This window comes from Lampetra fluviatilis, chromosome 14, assembly GCF_964198595.1.
Source record: "Lampetra fluviatilis chromosome 14, kcLamFluv1.1, whole genome shotgun sequence".
NCBI classification, from domain to species: domain Eukaryota; kingdom Metazoa; phylum Chordata; class Hyperoartia; order Petromyzontiformes; family Petromyzontidae; genus Lampetra; species Lampetra fluviatilis.
In genome coordinates this window covers 1,227,336-1,247,261 of record NC_136288.1, presented here as the reverse complement: position 1 = coordinate 1,247,261, position 19,926 = coordinate 1,227,336, and the positions used below count along the sequence as shown (strand labels likewise).

Genomic DNA, 19,926 nt, shown 5'->3' with positions numbered 1-19,926 from the left:
CATTGTATTAACACACAAGAAAAACACTTTTTTTTCAGGGACGTCCACTTACAGATAATTATGTACGGAAGCTTTGCAACGACGTCATCCAAGGTAAGAGAACTTCCAGAAGAATGCTTTGGTGTTGCTTGTGCTTGAGGGATCAGGGTTCACTTGAATGTATGTATGTTGAACTTCTTGGCTGGTGCCAGATTTAGAGATAAGGATGATACAACCTAGCAGCTAGGTGATGTTTGTCCAGTCAAGTAGGATGAATTACTGTAAAGTGCTGTATTGCTAACTCTAATGATATATGCTTGAATTAATCCAGTTTACAAAAACAATAACAGTGCACTATGTGCCAACCAAGCACTTTGCCTTGTGTTGCCGAAACATTAGCCCGTAGAAATATTAGGCAGAGAAGTTTTGCGGTGTACCTGAATACAATTGTACACATACATCATTACAGCCAAGGGACCCGTTTATGTTTCTGAGCAAGTCAAGTGTGACCTCAAAAAAACACTCCAAGATAAAAAAAAGTTTATTATTCACATGCTCTGCATTCCCATATTAGGAGGCTACTAGCGCTATGCACTTTTAAAACTAGATTGAAAACTAATTTCTTTAAAACTGCAGATAATTGCAGGGCTGCACCCTTACCTTTTATATATTGACAGTCTTATTATTTATTAATATTTTTCTTTTAATCGTTAATTCAACAAAAATAAAAAAGTATACATTTTTTCACGGACGTTTTTTAAAAATTAATAAGTGGTTATTATTAGGAAGTCACTGGAGCTTATTAGAAAGCTACTGGAGCGATACACTTTTAAATCGAGCTTGAAATCGCACTTATGTAGAACTGCTGTTTTTAGTTGGTTGTCCTTTCCTGAACCTCCAATTAGCATGGTTAGCTACGTACGGTACGAAAGAAGTTGAACATACATACATTCCTGGTGAGACCTACGCCAGGTTGACCTTTAAAAATGATGGCATATAATTGACTCCTGTTTCAATCCTCGACATAATATACTACTTCGTTTGTTTTCGCAGTTGTGCTGGCGATCGCTTTGATGTGCGTTCGGGTTTTCACCGCACGTTGTCTCAGACGTGATTGAATTGCTTGCATGTCATGTCGATTAGCATGTGGTATTACTCAAAAACACAGCAGACAGCTATACTTGACACATATGGTAAATTGGGTGATAGCAACTATGAGCCACTGTTGTCCACCTGTTCATGAATTTTGTGTGGATCAGATCACCTGGCTGGGTTGCTGCGGAGCATCATGAAGCCCTGTGAGCCTTGTGTGGCGTCACGTGGGTTACCCGGGCCCCCTGGTCCCCCCGGCACTAAGGGCTTCCGTGGCCTGTCTGGCTTACCTGGTGATATGGGAAGGCCTGGATACTCAGGGACACCTGGTGAACCAGGTGGCTCTGGGCTTAAAGGTGAGCAAATGGGACTTCTTTCTGATGACTTGTCTATCCTGAATTGTGTTGGCTTCATTACATTGGGTTTCCATGGATAGGCAACTCAAATCACATTGAGTTGGCCTGAAGTTGAATTGAAAAAGACTTCATTGGTAAAAAAAGTTAATTTTTGTCCTTGAGTTACTGGATATATTTAGTAGTTTGGCAAGTTTTTTCCCCCAGAATAACTCATCAATAAGATATTCTTAGTTTTTTTTGGTAAAGTCACGTAGGTAAAAAAATTAAAATTAAAATTAATAAAAGTCAAATAAAAATAAAAAATCACGACGTTTCGGAGGCAACACAAGCCTCCGTCTTCAGGTGGAACCGTCACAGCCCGACAGCTGTATCAAGTAAATGAGAGATTACAATAGATACCACTCCGTATATATAATGGTTGAGGGGGGGGGGGGGCCAGGAATAGTTCACTTTTCTTCGGCCGTTGCCGATCATTGCTACAACTCTGTGGGCTCTCATGAAATTGTCTTTTCCGAGACCAAGGTGCTCTGCAAACCTCCTGGCTACCACCAAAGGTTTGTACACGAAGCCATACAAATATACAAACACAAACATAATTTCAACCGTGATGATGGTTACAAACTGAGTAATCATTGGAAAGATGTGATTAACCATGCAAAAAAGATTTAACTACACTTATTTGGACCATCTTATTTGACAGACAACTATTACAGGTTACTGATAGACAGCCAGTTTTGTTTTACCAGGTTTAGCTTCTTTTTTCACACACTGGTTTCCTGCTATAAGTTTTACCCACCAAACAACATAGCAGGAGGCTGTTTTTTCCTGACCTGCTTTTGTGCTTTTACCATCTACATGGCAGAGGCTCGGTCTCATTTACAGCATTTTTTTATGTAGGCTAGGCTTAGTCACAAACCGAACCTCTCCATAATAAAGGCTCAGTCATTTGTTACGTAGTCTATTACCATCTACATGGCAGAGGCTGGGTCTCATTTGCAGCATTTTGGTATGTAGGCTAGGCGTAGTCACAAACCGCACCTCTCCATAATAAAGGCTTAGTAATTTGTTATGTAGTCTATTCGTAGTCTCAAGCCGCACCTTACCATAATAATGAAAAGTGAGCCGTTCCTGGCCCCCCCCCCTCAACCATTATATATACGGAGTGGTATCTCTTGTAATCTCTCATTTACTTGATACAGCTGTCGGGCTGTGACGGTTCCACCTGAAGACGGAAGCTTGTGTTGCCTCCGAAACGTCGTGATTTTTATTTTTATTTTACTTTTATTAATTTGAATTTTAATTTTTTTACCTACGTGACTTTACCGAAAAAACCTAAGAATATGAATCCTTGCAGTCACGAAACCTTCAAATCATCAATAAGACTTTCCAAAACATTTGTCAAAGGTCAATGCCATGTTGCTGACAAAATATAATGTTGAATGTAAAATTAAATATTCTTGCCACCTACTATGATTTTGATTGACATGTTTGGTAATGAGTCATACTACTATTACCAATTATACTTGACCAGCAACAGATCACAGCACACTTCACCCCAGCCGGTCACTCACAAGAGTCCAAAGCAGGGGGGGACCTTGTCCATCGCGATGCATTGTTGCTCAGCACGAATTCTGACGTAAGGAATTAAAGCCGACCCGCAAACTGAAATCGGCCTAAAGAACTGCAGATTCAGCCCAATTTGGTAGCCAACTCGAGGTGACTAAAACACAGAGAAGCTCTGCTGGAGAGGACATCTCCAGTCCTTACTCGAGTTCTGTGGTTCACGAAAACACGAGATTAGTGACACATTGAACAAATAGCTCGTTATGTTTTTGAGCCATTCGTCAGCAAATATTTGTGAATGAGTGGAAATCAAAACCTATTTGACCATATATGAAGTATTGCCATTTAAGGAGATAAAGGAAAATAACTGAATATAATAAAACAAGTAATTCAAAAGCATGTATCATCATCCATTGTAAATTTGTTGTGCAGTACGACCACGCGGAGACGGAATTCACTGTAAGGGCTGATGCCGTTTATTAACACTGTTCACACGACACTGTAACTCACACCAGAGGTAGGTGCTTTCTATTCTTGGTCCTTACCCTGGACCCCCGAACTCTATATTATCCTACCCTCGGCCATTCCTTGGGGCGATCTTGCTCGTCTGCACGGGACGGGGGTTCATCCTACACCGCCTGGCGACGAGGAGAAAGAACCCTCTCTCTGTCAACTCGCTCGCTCCTCCCTCTGTTCGCCCCCTCGTGGTTGCTCACACTATTCCTCTACAAATTCACTGCTGGGATAAAGGCCTCTGCATGCCATCGCAATCCCTCATATTTGTAAGCAAAGAAAATTCCATGCACCAAAATCAATATTGTAAATTCACTTGGCAGTAAAGTTAATTTAAACTTAATATATATTTTCATTTATTATAGTACTATTTGTCTATGAAAGTAAATTTCAACTCCCACACAAGAAAATTTGACCGGTTTTATGAAATAATAAATCACGTATATTTTAACGATCTATTTCAGATTTTGTGAAAGAAAATAACTGCACGTATTTAGTATAGCTCATTAAAAGTAGCTTTCCTAATTGCACCAGAGAATCAGAAGGATTAATGGCAGTTAGTCTATTTGATTTGCTTGATTGTTTGAAACTTAATATTCATAGAGTGTGTTTGCTGTTGTCAGGGGAATAGATCAACAAAAATATGCATTGTTTCAATGGAACGAATGATATATTATCACTAATTATACCAGTCAACTCGAAAAAGTAATACTTTTAACTGCTTGTGTTAACTTGTTCTTTTGCCATTGTTGTTATTAGGTGATGTGATTCGTTGCCATGAGGAGCGAAATTTAATTGAGGAAACGCTGATTATGTTTAATTGTTATCATTTGGCAGGAGAGCGAGGGACGAAGGGTGACAAAGGATCCAAAGGCTCTGGAAGGTTTGGACCCATGGGAAATGCTGGGCTACCAGGTGCATATGAACCTTTTTTGTTGATAAGCAAATGTTGCATTTTTACAAATGATGGCAAAGAAACTGCCTGTTCCAGTATTTTTTATTTTTAAATGGTCACTGTAGTGTCCTTGTGAATTTTGGTGGAACTCCTCAAAATGTATATATTTTGTTATTCCGTCGACAAACAACTAAAAGCGCCAATGCAATGACGTCATCCAAGGTAAAGGTGCCATCCTCGCCCATGCTCCCGCCCCGTTGCTGGGGCACTTCACCACCCAACCCGAAATCTGAGCCGCCAGCCACCGCTGATTGTTTCATTTCCGAAAATGTGGCTCCTCATTCCGACAGTGCTCCCCTCTGGAAGTGCGGCAAGCCCCAAGCGTGCCGCACTTGCTACAGCGCTGCAACAAAACAAAAAACACGTCCCGTACCTGGAGTATTTGTCACGCTGTTTGTTTTTAGGATTATCCGCTCCGTTGCATTCATAGGGCTTATCATGTTCGTTCTATGTACGGCAGGTGCCATGGGTCCCGCGGGCTTGTCGAAGGAGGGCGCAGCAGGAATGACAGGTCCACCCGGGCAGCAGGGCCAGCCGGGAAAACCGGGCAACCGAGGGCTGCCGGGGCTGTCGGGGGTGTGCGATCCGCGAGGATGCTTTGCGGCGTACGTCCCCTATCGGCCAGGCTACCAGAAAGGGCCCAGTGACTGACGCAGAGAGGAGGCTCCGTAAGCGGGCGGCGTTTGCTTCAACGCACGGTCGGAAGTGCGTGATGAACACGTGTCGACGGATTTAATCACCCTCCACTTTGGTTTGACAAAAGCAAACCGCAGGCACCTGCGTAGATGTACAAGTGGATTACACAGAAGGAGCTCACGCATTGAATTGAGTGTATTAGCCACAGCCAACGTGTGGCCAATGGGAACACCCAAGGCAGCTTTATTGTGAAATTTTACATGAAGGCATTTTGCTTTAGAGAGCTACGATCGCTGTAGTTGTGATCATCGAACCTTTTCATTAATTAATTTGTAATAATTCTAACAACTTAACCTCTTGCCCATTGTTCACTAAAACCTCCAAGAAATTGCAGGCGTGTAGTCCTTGTGAAATGTATCTCTCCATGCCACCTCATTTTATAAAGAAATCTACTGCAAATAGAATTTTGGACAAAATGTAATCAATGTATGAAGTTACAAGCATATAAGCAACAGTAATCAAGAGTTCTAATGGCACATTTGCAGACTCAACTTTTCCGAGTCCGTATAATTTGGTGATCATAGATATCTGGACTTTGTGGGAAAATATGCTTTTTGTAAGAAGCGATGTGCAAATGTCTCAGTGGCATTGCAATAAGCAGTTTTTAGAGCGATTTTTTGCTTGATCAAAATGGAAACATTTTACTGGTGCTAAAGTAGAATGTATTTTTAGGATTTGCACGTGTTTTTTACAATGGAAACATATTTGTAAAAGGGGAAACAGTGCGACAGTTTATCTTCACATTTCACAGACTAAATGCCAGTGCTTTGGTCACACAAATAGAATGAAGGTGGAAACATAATATAAAGAGTTTATCTTATTCCCCATTTCTTACATGTTTTTAATCTTCATGACTTAAATTGTCAAAAACAAACATCTTTGAAGCTGAGAAATCTTTATATGTTTGTGCTATCTGCTGATTTTGTTAAACTAACGGATTTATTGTGTGTACAGTATGAAGCGCCTGAGGAAGTATTGGTTGAAGAGAAGCTTTGTTGTTGACAGCAGTATATTGTTTCATCCCTCCATCTGTAAGGTTAAGCATTCTTTCATTGACCTTAACATAGTTGTTCGAAGTACACGGTAGTTTATGATGTAAGTTGTGGTATCTCGACTTCCTTTGCAATACTTTTGTTCTGTTTCACACCAATATATTTTCGTCAAGGTGGCGAGATGTTAACTACCTTGCCTGGTATACAGGACGCTGTGGTTCGATCCTAACCCTAACGTCTGTATATTTGGAGTTTGCATATCTCTCTCCCCGTGGTCGTGTGGATTATTCTCCAGGTCTGCCGGGTTTTCTCTCCACATTTAGAAACATCCGTTTAGAGTATTTGGCTGCAATAAATGTCCACGTGATAAGCCACTTCGTTGAGCTATCATATGTGGCCAAATGGCTTATGAAAAAAAGCTATATAGCTCAGTGGGCCTTACCTGGTAAAAAAGAAAAAGTATAGTTTTAGATGCCGTTGTGCAAACTTAATGGTGGATACTTTTGTTTTGGAATAATTGTTCATGATCCAGCTAATCAGTGATGATCACCAAGTACATTTTAAGTAAATTTTATTTTCTATTATAACGTGCGAGCCCGGCATACCACACCGATGATGTACCACTTCTTGCTACATTTCTACATTAGAACATTCACACATTATTACAGCACTGTATGAAGAGATCGACAGAAGGAACGGGCAAGCAGAAGTAAGCCCCACAGAACAGTGTTTGTTTCAACAGGTAATGCATAAAATAGCTACGAGCATATATTACTAAGGGCACTGATTACGCGTAATATTTGGAAACCATATTGATGTCTTTCTTATGACAATAATGAATACATACACTATCAGCTAAATCCTCCATTAAACACATGATCAACCTTATTCCGAATTCCTCCCCTCTCCCCGCCCCCTTTCAAAACACAATGCTCCATGCAGCTCACAATTGCTCACCCCCTTCCTTCCCTCCCCTCTCATCATCAGCATCTTGGTTCGCCAATTCCTTCTCCCCCTCCTCCCCTTCACACAGGCACTCTTTAAGCTCTCCACTTTCTGTCTAGGGGACTTCCGTCGTCCGTTAATGTTTCAGGTCATCTTGCCCAATCTTTCTTTTGTGAAATCGACTCTTCTCCCCCATCCCAAGGTCTGCCACAGTTGAACAGTTTCATAGTTAATAATAATTGTTAGCACTTGACCATGCGGCAAGGCCTCTCGATGTTGTTTTCCTATATCCATGACATACCATGCATTGTTTTTGTTTAGCTTCATAGTTGTAGCTGTTTTTTTAAAGTGTACATTTTATGTGTAAACTATGCACTTAAAAGTACTTGACAAACATATCTCAAGCCGATTTTGGCTTTGCTTAAATCAGCATTGTATATGGAACTATTAACGTGTTTTATTATGCTATACAGGTAACGTTAATCGTTGTACTTTTCAAAATGCATTATATAAACAGAAAATGTGGATTCGTACTATTGTATTCTACCTCAAGCAAGCCATGTGTTGTGTGATGCATAAGGTGCATGCAAAATTGCTTGTTAATTTGTGGAGGGGAATTTTAATCAAGTGATATATATTCAAAATAAACTGTATTTTTGATTGCAAAAAAACGTTAAAGTGCCTTCAAATTTTCGATTTAAAGCTTTCATGACTGCAGGGATTCATCTTCTTGGTTCTTTCGGTAGTCACGTAGAAGGGAAGTAATAAAATAATAAAAATAAAACATAAAATAATTATCACGTTTCGGCCACAACGCAAGCAGCCGTCCTCAGGTGAAGACCAGGTCTGTCGGGGAGACAGCTGTGGTGAGAATTATTTTATTTTTTATTATTTTATTACTATAATGGCGGGATGTACCATTTCTCCATTGGCATTCATAATGGAAATGGAGGTTATCATCAGATCCTCAAAATGGGTTGCTGGTGGACAGCGAGTCGACTCTGGTTTTTGCCTCCCTCCACTCAGAGCCTACATGGACGACATTACAACATTGACCACCACTGTCCCATGCACCAGGAGACTGCTCAGAAAACTCGAGAACATCAGATGGGCCCGTATGAAGACTAAACCATCCAAGTCACGCAGCATCTCGATTGTGAAGGGAGTACTCTGTGACCTGAAATTCTTCATCGGAGATGACCAAATCCCAACAGTGTCTGAGCAGCCGGTAAAAAGCCTTGGAAGGTGGTATGATGCAAGCCTGAAGGACAAAGACCAGGTGCAACAGCTGCGCAAAGACATCAGTAGTAGCCTACAGTCCATCGACAACACCCAGCTACCTGGAAAGTTAAAGGCCTGGTGTCTGCAGTTTGGTCTCCTACCCCGGGTGTTGTGGCCCCTAGCAGTGTATGAGGTTCCAATCTCAACAGTGGAGAAGATGGAAAGAGGAGTCACGAGCTACTTAAAGAAGTGGCTCGGAGTTCCACGATGCCTTACCACCATAGGCCTCTATGGAGATGGTGTCCTCAAGCTGCCCCTCACCAGTCTAACCGAGGAATTCAAGTGTGCAAAAACCAGGCTCCAGATGACACTGAATGAATCTCGAGACCCAGTGGTGAGCAACAACGCGCCGACCTTGGCAACTGGGCGCAAATGGAGGCCAGGAAAAGCAGTCCAGGAGGCAACAGCAGCCCTCAGACATGCTGACATTGTGGGTCATGTTCAGCAAGGGAGAGGAGGCCTTGGGCTAACTAGCCGTGCTGCTTGGAGTAAGGCCACTGCACCAGAGCGGCGGAAGATGGTAGTGCAGGAAGTACGCCATCAGGAGGAGGCTGCAAGGTGGGCCAAGGCAGTCTCTCTTGCCAAACAGGGACAGTGGACTCGATGGGACAGTGTGGAGAAGAGGAAGATCAGCTGGAAGGATCTGTGGGCCATGGAAGCGAGGCGGTTGAGCTTTTCCATCAGAGCAACATATGACGTCCTTCCAACACCAGTTAATCTTCACCAATGGTATGGTGAAGATCCGGACTGTGCCCTCTGTTCCATGCCAGCCAACCTCAGGCACATTCTCACAGGGTGTAAAACAAGCCTTACCCAAGGACGCTACACTTGGCGTCACAACCAAGTCCTTAAAAACCTTGCATCCACCCTGGAGGACAAGCGAGCTGCCACCAACTCCCTACCACCCCCAGCAGCATCACACCCCTTACGGACGACCTTTGTCCGCGAAGGGGCTAAACCACCAAAGAGCGGCTCTACACCAATAGAGCGAGACCAGCTGCGCTTGGCCCGCGACTGGAAAATGCTAGCTGACATTGGCCGGCAACTTGTGTTTCCTCCGGAGATCGCAACCACCACCCTAAGACCTGACATGGTGCTCTGGTCCCGTTCGCTCAAGAAGGTCTTCATCATTGAGCTCACAGTACCCTGGGAGGACTCAGTAGATGAGGCTTATGAGCGAAAACATCTGCGCTATGCCGATCTAGCTGCCGAAGCACGGCATCATGGCTGGAACACAGAAGTCCGACCAGTGGAGGTGGGCTGCAGAGGTTTTGTGGCAACATCTACAACCAGACTGCTTAGAGACCTGGGAATTAAGGGCCCGAGCCAGCGTTCGGCAATCAGAGCTGTATCGGAGGCGGCAGAAGGCAGCAGTCAGTGGCTCTGGATGAAGAGGAAAGACCCCAGCTGGGCCCCAAAGTGAGAGGGCCAGGAGGTATGCAGTCAACAATGCTTGACTCAGGGAGGAGGACGCCCCTGCCATGCATAGTCCCATGGGATGTTGGCTATCAACAACAAGGCAACTCCTATGACTAATTGGGAATGGGACGCAAGTGTAGGATTGATCACCCTGTCGCTGGCCGCCTTTGGGGAGGGTGTATAGTATGAAAGGCCGAAACACCCTAGTAACCAAAGGTTCACTACTGACGATGCGCTCCCCAAATTTCACCAGGCTCACTGTTCATGAACTCTTGGAAGTGCTTGCACAAAGGATAGTAACATCTCATCCTGTGTTCTTTGGAATCTTCCCTTCTACGTGCCTTAAAAATACTGTACAAATACAAACATGTAAGGGGTGCAGCAAGTTCCACACGAAAAAAAACCTCTGTGAAATGAACTTCAAAATGTTTTATTAGGCATTGATTTTCCATTTCTATAAAAAGTTACAAGCATATAAGCAACAGTAATCAAGAGTTCTAATGGCACATTTGCAGACTCAACTTTTCCGAGTCCGTGTGGACATTGTGGTTCAGGCCAATGACTGCATACAAACTAAGCAGAACAAGTGCTTCATAGTATGTAGTAACCTCATTTGAACTATGATAAAAAAAACAAGTTGGCTGTGCAGGACTTCTTTGGAAAACTACTGCTTACACTTATAGAATATTAGCTGGGACTATTTGAGCCTTTGGCATTTACACTGAATCTTAGTACTAAACATCGTCTGGTATGGTGACAGGCAACTTCCAGTTCTTGAGTCGCTGGATATGAAGACATTTATTTTAATAAGATTGTATATACCAATTAGTATTAGAACTCTGGCGAGTTTTCAGGTTGTACCACGTGCTGTTTGGGATGATATCCGACCGTTAAGCTCCATGTGCTGGCAGCTTCTTTAGGAACTGTATTCAGGTATCGTGCCTGATAAAATGCAGTACCACCCAAAAACACATTCGAGGGTTATACAGCACAGCCAAGAAAATCTACGTAGCACTATTGTTATTTAGGTGCATGTACACACGTTGGCTTTTTTCTCCAAATATTTTGTGGTAATCACTTACTGCATACTACCAATGTGGTGCAGTGACAGGACATATGCTCCCCGTTTATGCTGTTCTGTAAAATGTGATTGTAAAAAATACAGGCGCTTGCGATTTGAATGTTCACCTTGTCACAACTAGATGCCAAGTCACAACTAGCGATGAATAGCTTCCGTTTGATATCAACAATGTTTGTAGATAACATGCGGCTGAAGGCAATCGGCATATTATATCCATGTATAAGAAACTAGTAATATGAATTCGTATTAATTATTCAGGAGTATGGAACACAAGAATGGCACCACATTTGTTATTGGATTTTTTTTAAATTCTCTCCTCCATAAAAGTTGTCCGTGAAAAAATGTGACAAGTGAATTTGCGAACAAAACTGCTTTCAGTGTAAATGTCTTTTGAGTTTGTAACAAGTTTAGTTTACAGCAACAAGTATCCTTTGTCATTCGGTGCTTAAGAAAATAGTCAGAGGACTCTTAAGTCCCTATTTATAAAAGAAAGTGCCAAAATGAATGTCTTAACACATACAATAATTGCTTGTACCTATAAAGTAGCACATTACAATAAAATGCTAAATCCTACACAAAATACAATTTCTGCCCCAGAAGTCGTTTCCAGATCTTTTCATGTGACTGAAATGTAGAGGCTCTCGTAAAGGAAAAGGCCAAATCTGCTCCGATGAAACGATCTGCTTAGGATTTCAAATCCATTAAAGATTTATTCATCATCATTATCCACAATTAATCCCCTGCTGGGTGAAGGCACTGCCATCTCTCGCCATCAGGAGGAGCGTAACGTAGAGGGGAAAACACAAAAAAACTATGCTAATTTTTCCTTATAAAACCAGCTTTTTTCAATAAAGTGGAACATTAAGAAATAAAAAAAATTCTATTTTAACAAATGATTAAATTAATCAAAAATCAATGTGACGCTGAAGAAATGCAAACATTTTTATTTTGTTTAGTACTTCGTAAAAAGTTTAGCATAGAGATGTTAATGAAATACTTCAAACATTTTTACGCATTTAGTTATTAGGAATTAAACTTGTTTAGCAAAAGGCAAGTAAAAAAACACAACAAAAGTATAACCAAAAGCAGCATTACCCGTACCATTTAACTGCACAGAAGCATTACTTGAAATTTAACTTAATGTCATGGATGTATTTAAGCATAATTTGGTGTAAATAAGATCCAATTTTACAAATGTCTCCATAAATATGCTACTCTTGGTGGTACATATGTAGTCATCCATTGCCTTAATAACTAGTGCATACAATATTCCATTCTATTGTTCAGTTCAAAATAATGTGCAATGTTTATTAATGTTCCACCCATACACCTGTGATCAGACTAAACGGCAATCTAAAGTTGATGTGGTATTAAATTGAGGCACAAAAACCACAACTGTTGTGCTTATTTTGTCACCCCATCTAATCCTAATCAAATAATCGTGGCGTTACATTTCAAAAATATTAAAACAATTGAGAATTTCCATACGTTTTCCACATTGCTTTCTCAAAATGTTTTAACCATCAGTGAGATTGTTTTAATTTCTTGAAAGTGCAGTAGTATTGAACAGAACTTGCAGTTGGAGCCACGTTGTCTCCACATGCACAATTTGACAATAATCTAAAATAAATGCACAGATTGATGTGAAGGTGTCCCAGTGTGCGTTCACAGCTCATCCCTGGCTCTGCTCAGCACATAGGAATGCAAGGCCTCCAGACTGCGTGCACCCTCGTGCTCTCCCACCTGTTTGCCCCCCACATACAGCAGTAGAGTTGGGTACCCACGCACCTGCAAGGAAGAGAACACAACATTATTATTTATATTTAAAGGTCTAAACATTTAAAGGTCATTTTTTTTATTCTATTACCTATGTTGATGCAATGTGGGAAAAAGGCAGTATTGCTTTATTCAACATGGTGGTCTACATGCGTGGCTTGCATTATACTTACATGCTGTTTACTGCAGAGTTGTGCTTCCGATGTGCAATCCACCTTTGCAATCGTTACTTTGGACAGACCAGAAAACTCTTTCTTGGCCAAGTCTTCCCATGTTGGGGCCAGGTTCTTACAATGACCACACCTGAGATACAAAATGATTTGAATACATTTTTAGGCCACAAATCCACAGAGCATGGTTATATCCTACTATGTAATTTAAGTGAACCACATGATGAAAAATAAATGGACAATGTCTTCCTTTGTGATAGTGTCATTTCACTTTAGCATATAAACCAGTCAATAAAGCTTATACTTACCATGGTGCATAGAATTTCACAAAAGTGATGCCATCTGCCACAGTAGCATCAAAGTTGTTTTCATTCAGAACCAGCACGCTAGACTGTAAAATTAACATAGCACATCTGTATTTACATCTTTTAACATGAATATGGCTAAAGTGGGCAAAAGATCATCATCACCATCAATCATGTTACACCATATGCCACTGCTTTATTTCCTCTGCTAGATCCCACAGTTGCTGCAAAGTCAACTGACGTCCACAGGTTTAATTTCACGAGTATCGAATCGCATAGCTTTGACTTCCCCTTGGTCACCAACGTTATGAGTACCCATTCCAATACATCCTTCCCTCTGCACCTCCGATTACCATGGTTGACTACATTTGGTGCAAAAGAACTTCAACATACATACATATAAACGTGTACTGCCAACCAAAACTTTTTTTAAATTAAAGATAGCATGTTTGTTCTGCCACATTATTTTCTGAACTTTCAAGTTACTTACCCTATTTTGTCATAATATTCCTAGCATACTTCCCACGCAAGATATAGCTACTGCTCAGTGCTTTACCAACCACCAAACCATATAATGTGAAAAAACAGCAAATACTGCGGTTTTCAATATGGTTTACCGTTTCCTCTTCATCCTCTGCCTGTTGTAGAACCACTTCATCTTGAGGTTCGATTTGAATCTGTGTATCAACAAACACTTTCAAAGAATCCAGGTCCCTTTTGCCACGGTACTGGTCCACCTGGAACACAAGACACCAGCCACACATCAGCATATCCACAAACCCAAGTTCACTGTTGGTACAGAATTTACAAGCTGGAAAGCCATACCAAAAAGGAGGCTCCATTTTTGTTTGGAGTTTAGAGTGAACAAAGACATGTGCATGCAAACATGTGATGCATTAACATATCCAAAACATTGCATGTGAGCTTAAACCAACGCATCCCAACGTATGCACACTAATAAAGCTACATTTGTTACATAATGAAGCTATATTTATTACATAATAAAGCTATATTTATGACAGACTAGCAGCCCACTGTCCTCTGCCTGCCCGCCCACCCACTTGAGATTAATAAGCAGTCTCCTGGCTGTGTTAAAACATGTATTTTTGGCTGCTGTGTACAACTACAAATGCTGATATCTTCAGTTTCATAAAGGAGGCAACATGCCAATAAACAAAACGTGCTACTTTAGTGCTACTCACTATAACACTATCCACAGCTGTATGCTAATTGTCTGCAATGTATGAGTGTAACAATGCAATAATTAATCGATTAGTATTATCTAAACTCATATTTGCACAATTTGTCTATGTTGTATGTTATGAAATCACATAACTCCAGCTGTTCGGGGCTGCTCCATTGGCCACAATAAACAAAATATTTTTAAAATCTAATCTCAATAATTGAATCCCCAGATAAATGAGGGTTGCATTTGCGACAGGCCTCCGAGCAATTGAGAGCTTAGTTCGAGAGAGAAGGCCGTCACACTGTGGACACATCACCCGTCTTGAGGTGCAAACTCCAGCAAATTGTGTTCACTTCAGTTGGCGGTCGACGTTCGAAGGGAACTGACCCTCAAAGAAAAGTCACCACCCCCCCCACACCCCCGTGATCCGAGGCAGCAAGAGAAGTTTATGTGAACGCTGTCGCAAGATGTCACACGTTTGGCGCAACGGTACTTTGCGTGATAATTAATGAATGACTGCATTCTCAATGAACCCAATGTTAATGGTGACATTATAACTTCAACATGAACTTCTCAATAGGGATAGAAATTACAACTTACCTTTTCACCGTCTTTAAACCACAGAAGGGTGGGATAACCCCGCACCTGGTTTTCATTGCATATATCTTGATGAGCTGTGCAGTCAACCTACCAAAATGCAAGTCAACATTCATTAAAGAAACTTCAGACAAAGAGCATGTACAGATTTAAACGAGTCAACCTAACAACGATGCACTATAGTGATTTAGAAAATAAATAAAAAGTTTAAGTGTCAATGCAATGCAAAATATACCTTGGCAATCTTTACTTTGCCCGAGTATTCAAATGTGCTCGCCAACTGCTCCCACGTTGGAATTAGAGCTTTGCAGTGGCCGCACCAAGGTGCGAAAAACTTGATGAAATGGTAACCTGCACTCAAAAGTGTTAAGATGATGACAATTGACATGTTTTCATTAATCCCATTAATTAAACATAATGAAAAAAAGTTTTTAATTAAAGCATAGCCATCATGTGCATGACTCACCTTCTGCGACATGTTCCTTAAACGACCCAGAAGTCAGCTCATAGAGGCCGTGTTGAGGCTCAGGGATATCTGGGGAAGGGCGCTCAGATTCTTCTTGAACCTAGGAGAGGATCAATTGCACAATCAACAATTGAACCATATATAATGTATACATCCAGTTACAGTAATATAATGAAATAACGTGGAAAGCAGGTGACTTGCTCTAATACTACAAAATGTCATACACCAGCGTCTTCATTCAACGTCTGTAGCATCCAGCTCTCCAAGGTATCAAGATCCCTTTGACCCTGGTACAATATACTCTTCTGGCCAGGTTTGAACAGCTTCAACCTTAACCGATACAAATTCAGACAATGATTATGCATATAGTCCATTACTCACCACTCAATGATGTGGTCCCAGGTTCACCTACTTGTGCTAATAATTCACATAATTTTATGCAAGTGGTTTTATTTATTATTTTATGCAGTCAGTATGAATGGACGTTCAACTATTACCAAGTGATGGAAATTATTAGCATGTAAAAGTAAATTATTACCACCATGAGCCCAAATATGCAGCTTCTGCTGTAATGCACCCATTGCTTTTAACTGCACGTACTTGCAAAGCCATATACATGCATTGTTAGACAGTATGGGTGAAATGTCACTCATGAACTGTGACACTTACGTGGGGTAGCCTTTGACACCGTGGTCAGAGCAGGTCTGTGCATGCATGGTGCAGTCCACCTTTGCCACATATGCTGGTGGCTCTGGCATCTCATTGTATTTATCTCCCAGTGTATTCCATGTTGACTGCAGTTTCTGGCAGTGGCCACACCTGCATTAAATTAGAAGCAATCATGGTAAAAGTACACGCAAATGTATGTTTAAGGAGAGCATTATTCATTTATAATTTTCACTACCAATTATTGTACCACTATTGTAATCATATTACAGCTACCAAAACAACACCGTCAAGAGGAATAATGAAATTGACATATGAAGATTAACTCACATTGTATCAACGTCCAAATGTTTACAGTATTTTGAAGGTTATATATATTTTACATATATATAAAACTTTCAATTTGATGCATGAACATTTGAAAATGCTTAGGATTTCTGCATATATACATAATCACTGAAATTAGACTGATGGCAATTTGTATGAAAAGTTGAAAACACGGTAAAACCACTGTTAGAATATGGATTTTTTAAATCGTGTTTGTGTACTCATCTTACACCAATCACAACGAGGAAACAAGCTTGTAGAAAATAAGTCTAATACACTGTACTGTACAATGTAAATATTACTGGCATAAGTATGACCTGTGAGTTAGTGGTAAGCTTAGGGCAAGAAGTTATTTTTGTTTTCAGGCAAAGGAAATAGCTGTAGTGCAAAGAATGTATGCATTAGACTATGTCAATACACATCCGGGAGCAGACCACAAAGTATACATCTTGACATCTCACAGCACACTTGGGCTACAGCCATTCATCTCACTCTAGCCACGTGGCAGTGCAAAGTTGGCAATGAAAAATAAAGCACTGTCCTACAGCCTTAGGGTAATCATATACCTTTATTTGCAGTTTACAATACCGTGCTGCCGTGCAAAGGAATTCACTGCCTCCTAAAGCACAATGTGCAGATTTGTAAACTACAAATAACTAATTTGGTTCTGAACGTACGTGAGCATAGCGTTCCTTTGTCCACCATAAACACGTGTTAAAAAAAGTTGCGTCTTAAAATTGTCCTTTATTTAAGGAGAATGCGTTTAACATGGATTGTATGTATGGACTATAAATACTTGCACATGCAGTCAAAAAGCGAAATAAGTACTTTCCAGTCATTTGTTGACAAACCTGAGCCAGTGGTGGAAATTCCCAATTCCTATGGAAGGAGAGTCTTCACAGGTCAACCACTGTTGTGTGCAGGTAGACATACCAAGCTTTTACAGTGACGTTGGGCCAATACTGTACTGACAAACGTTATTTGGGTGACATGTTGGACAGCATTGTTCGATAATGCACCTAAACAAACAGGTCTTACCCCTATTAGCTACACACATTGGGGTTGCCGGGCTGTCCCACACAAGTATGAAAGATAGGTGAAGAGAAAATGGCTCTAAAGTCAGCTCGTCGTTACGTTGGCACGCTTGTGATGTCACTTTGTAAGTTTAAACAAAGCTCCTGGGACGTGTTCGACATCCCCGGGTCGCAGCTCACGTGGGCAGCCGTGAGGGAAGAGTTATTCCACTGGCTTGTATCTTAATTTGGACATCTGTGAAAAGGCACTGGACATTTGTGAAAAAAAAGCCTCATAGCACATCGGATTCCTCCAGTCCAAATCAAGATTCCCATTCTGAATTTAAGTTGAAATGCGACCACGGGCTCTAAATTGTTTGTGTGTAAACCCTTTCATCAATCCACTGCTGAATGAGGGCCGTGGGGGTTTACCCGATTAAACTTCACCACGCTGGACAGTGCGGGTTAGAGAAGACATGAGACAACACAAGGTAAGGGTGCATAGAAGTGCAGTACAATCACGTGTTTTGCTGCTGCTGCTGCTGCCTACAACGTAGCCCCTGTGCACAACATTATGGATGGTGGTCGACCATCCCGAGCGTAGCCAGGCTACAAACTGCTTAGCTCCTCTGATTTGATGGTGACAGTCGGGCACATTCCGGGCGATTTGCTCGGTCGGCAAACCTGCGGTTCAGTAGGGGCCGTCTCGTATTCACCACATGCATAGTGTGGCTCTTGAAAGAGGTTTTTCCCCCCAAATTATTACAAAAGAAAATCCCTTCTTGTTACGTTTCGAACCCTGGCCATAGGCAGTGTCTAAGTTGGCATGCGTGCGTCCACAATTAATCAGGCACACTAAACAACACGGGTAAGCACACGTGTACCCGTTATTGAAGCAGTCAGATTACTTAATCGATCAGCAGCTGATTTAGGTTATCCGTGCGTCGCGGACCGCAGGTTAAACTTTACACCGCGGGTTTGCGAGCGGAACGCGAAGTGGCAGCGAAACGTTTCTAGATTTAGCAGAGCGGACAAGCGGGGGACCGCCCAACACGCGGCAAGCCAACCAATCACGGGCGGGCACGCGCCCCGCTCCCACCTATCACAGCGCGGGAGACGTCAACTCGCGCCTAAGCCGTCTAGGAAATTCAAACCCGTGAAAGTGAACAGCTCAACGAGAAATTTCGAGTTTTTTTTTTAAACACCCCCAACCCCCCCCCCCCCTGCTAGATATTAACAACGAAAAGTAATCTCATTTAAACCTCATCCATTCTCACCAGGGCGCGAAGAACATGATGAAGTGCGGCGCCTGGTCGACGGAATGCACCAGCATCTCAGCGTCGTACAAATGCTTGCTGTGCTCGTCCTCGCCGCCGCTGTTCGCCGCCGCCGTCGGCTGAGCCGCCCGCATGAGCAGCAGCGCGGGCAGCGAGGCGAGCACGGCAAGCCGCCGCCACAACGACGAGGAGGAGAAGGCCGACATCGCCGTCACTGTAGAGGGTGGCGGGCAGCGGGGAGTGGGAAGACTGCGATCGTTTGGCCTTCTCAGGGAGCGTCGCCCGAATGACGGCGGCCCTCGCCTCTTGGGGCCGTCGTCCAATCGGAGCGCGCGAGGACGGATTTAGCCAATCGCAAGCGGCCGTTCGGATGGGCGCGCAATCTACCAATCGGAGCGCGCGCGCGTCGGATTTAGCCAATCGCAAGCGGCCGTTTGGATGGCGCAGTCCACGTCTACCAATCAGAGCGATGAATCTGTGTGCAGGGGTGGCGGCCATCTTTGTAAGGGGACATCAGAAATCTTGACTTAAAGTTTTCGTGACTGCAGGAGTTCGTATTGTTTGGGTCTTTCGGTAAAGTCATGTAGATAGGTACAAATTAATAAGAGTTGTGAATATTAAATAAACAAAAAAACTTGCAACGTTTCGATCACAACACAAGCGATCGTCATCATGAGGAAAGAGGACGGTTGCTTGTGTTCTGATCGAAACGTAGAAAGTTTTGTTTATACTGGTAGGAACGAAGTGGACCAGACCACCAATAGATGATATCGTCCGTCCGTCCGTCCGTGTATCAACATCGCCCCCTACTGCAAACACTTGGCATGACCCTGTCCGACAAGATGGCCGCCCGCTCCCCCTGCGATCTGTGAATTAAACAAGATGGCCGTCGCTTCCGGCGCCTCACGGCGAAACTTTTTGATCGACTGACTATGGGCGAACTCATTTATTCTGGTGGGTGAACAGTGGCGGGGAGGGGTGGAGGAGGAATTGATGATAAAAACAAACTTGCACCATCGTTACAGCTGCCGCGACGAGAGATGTGGGAGGAGAAGCGGCGACCGCTGCCTTGCAGGTGAGAGGTGCGTGTGTGTGTGTGCGCGTGTGTGCGCGTGCGTGCGTGTGTGTATGTGTGTGCGTGTGTGTGTGCGTGTGTATGCGCGTGTGTGTGTGCGTGTGTGTTTGCGTGCATGCGTGTGTGTGCGTGTGTATGTGCGTGTGTGTGCGTGTGTGCGTGTGTGCGTGCGTGTGTGCGTGTGTGTACATGGCTA

General features: G+C 42.5%; 1 protein-coding gene across 1 annotated transcript; it reads right to left on the bottom strand.

Moving 5' to 3' along the window:
* Positions 1–10,203: 10,203 nt before the first annotated feature.
* On the bottom strand, positions 10,204–18,992 carry TXNDC5 (thioredoxin domain containing 5). Its single transcript, XM_078862535.1, has 10 exons — positions 18,656–18,992; positions 16,042–16,191; positions 15,597–15,702; positions 15,373–15,472; positions 15,142–15,257; positions 14,910–14,996; positions 13,741–13,860; positions 13,127–13,209; positions 12,822–12,951; positions 10,204–12,660 (listed from the first exon to the last, which is right to left on the bottom strand). Exons 1-10 carry the CDS (start codon positions 18,859–18,861, stop codon positions 12,538–12,540), a joined length of 1,221 nt encoding a protein of 406 aa, XP_078718661.1. The 5' UTR covers positions 18,862–18,992; the 3' UTR covers positions 10,204–12,537.
* Between the last annotated feature and the right edge of the window lie 934 nt (positions 18,993–19,926).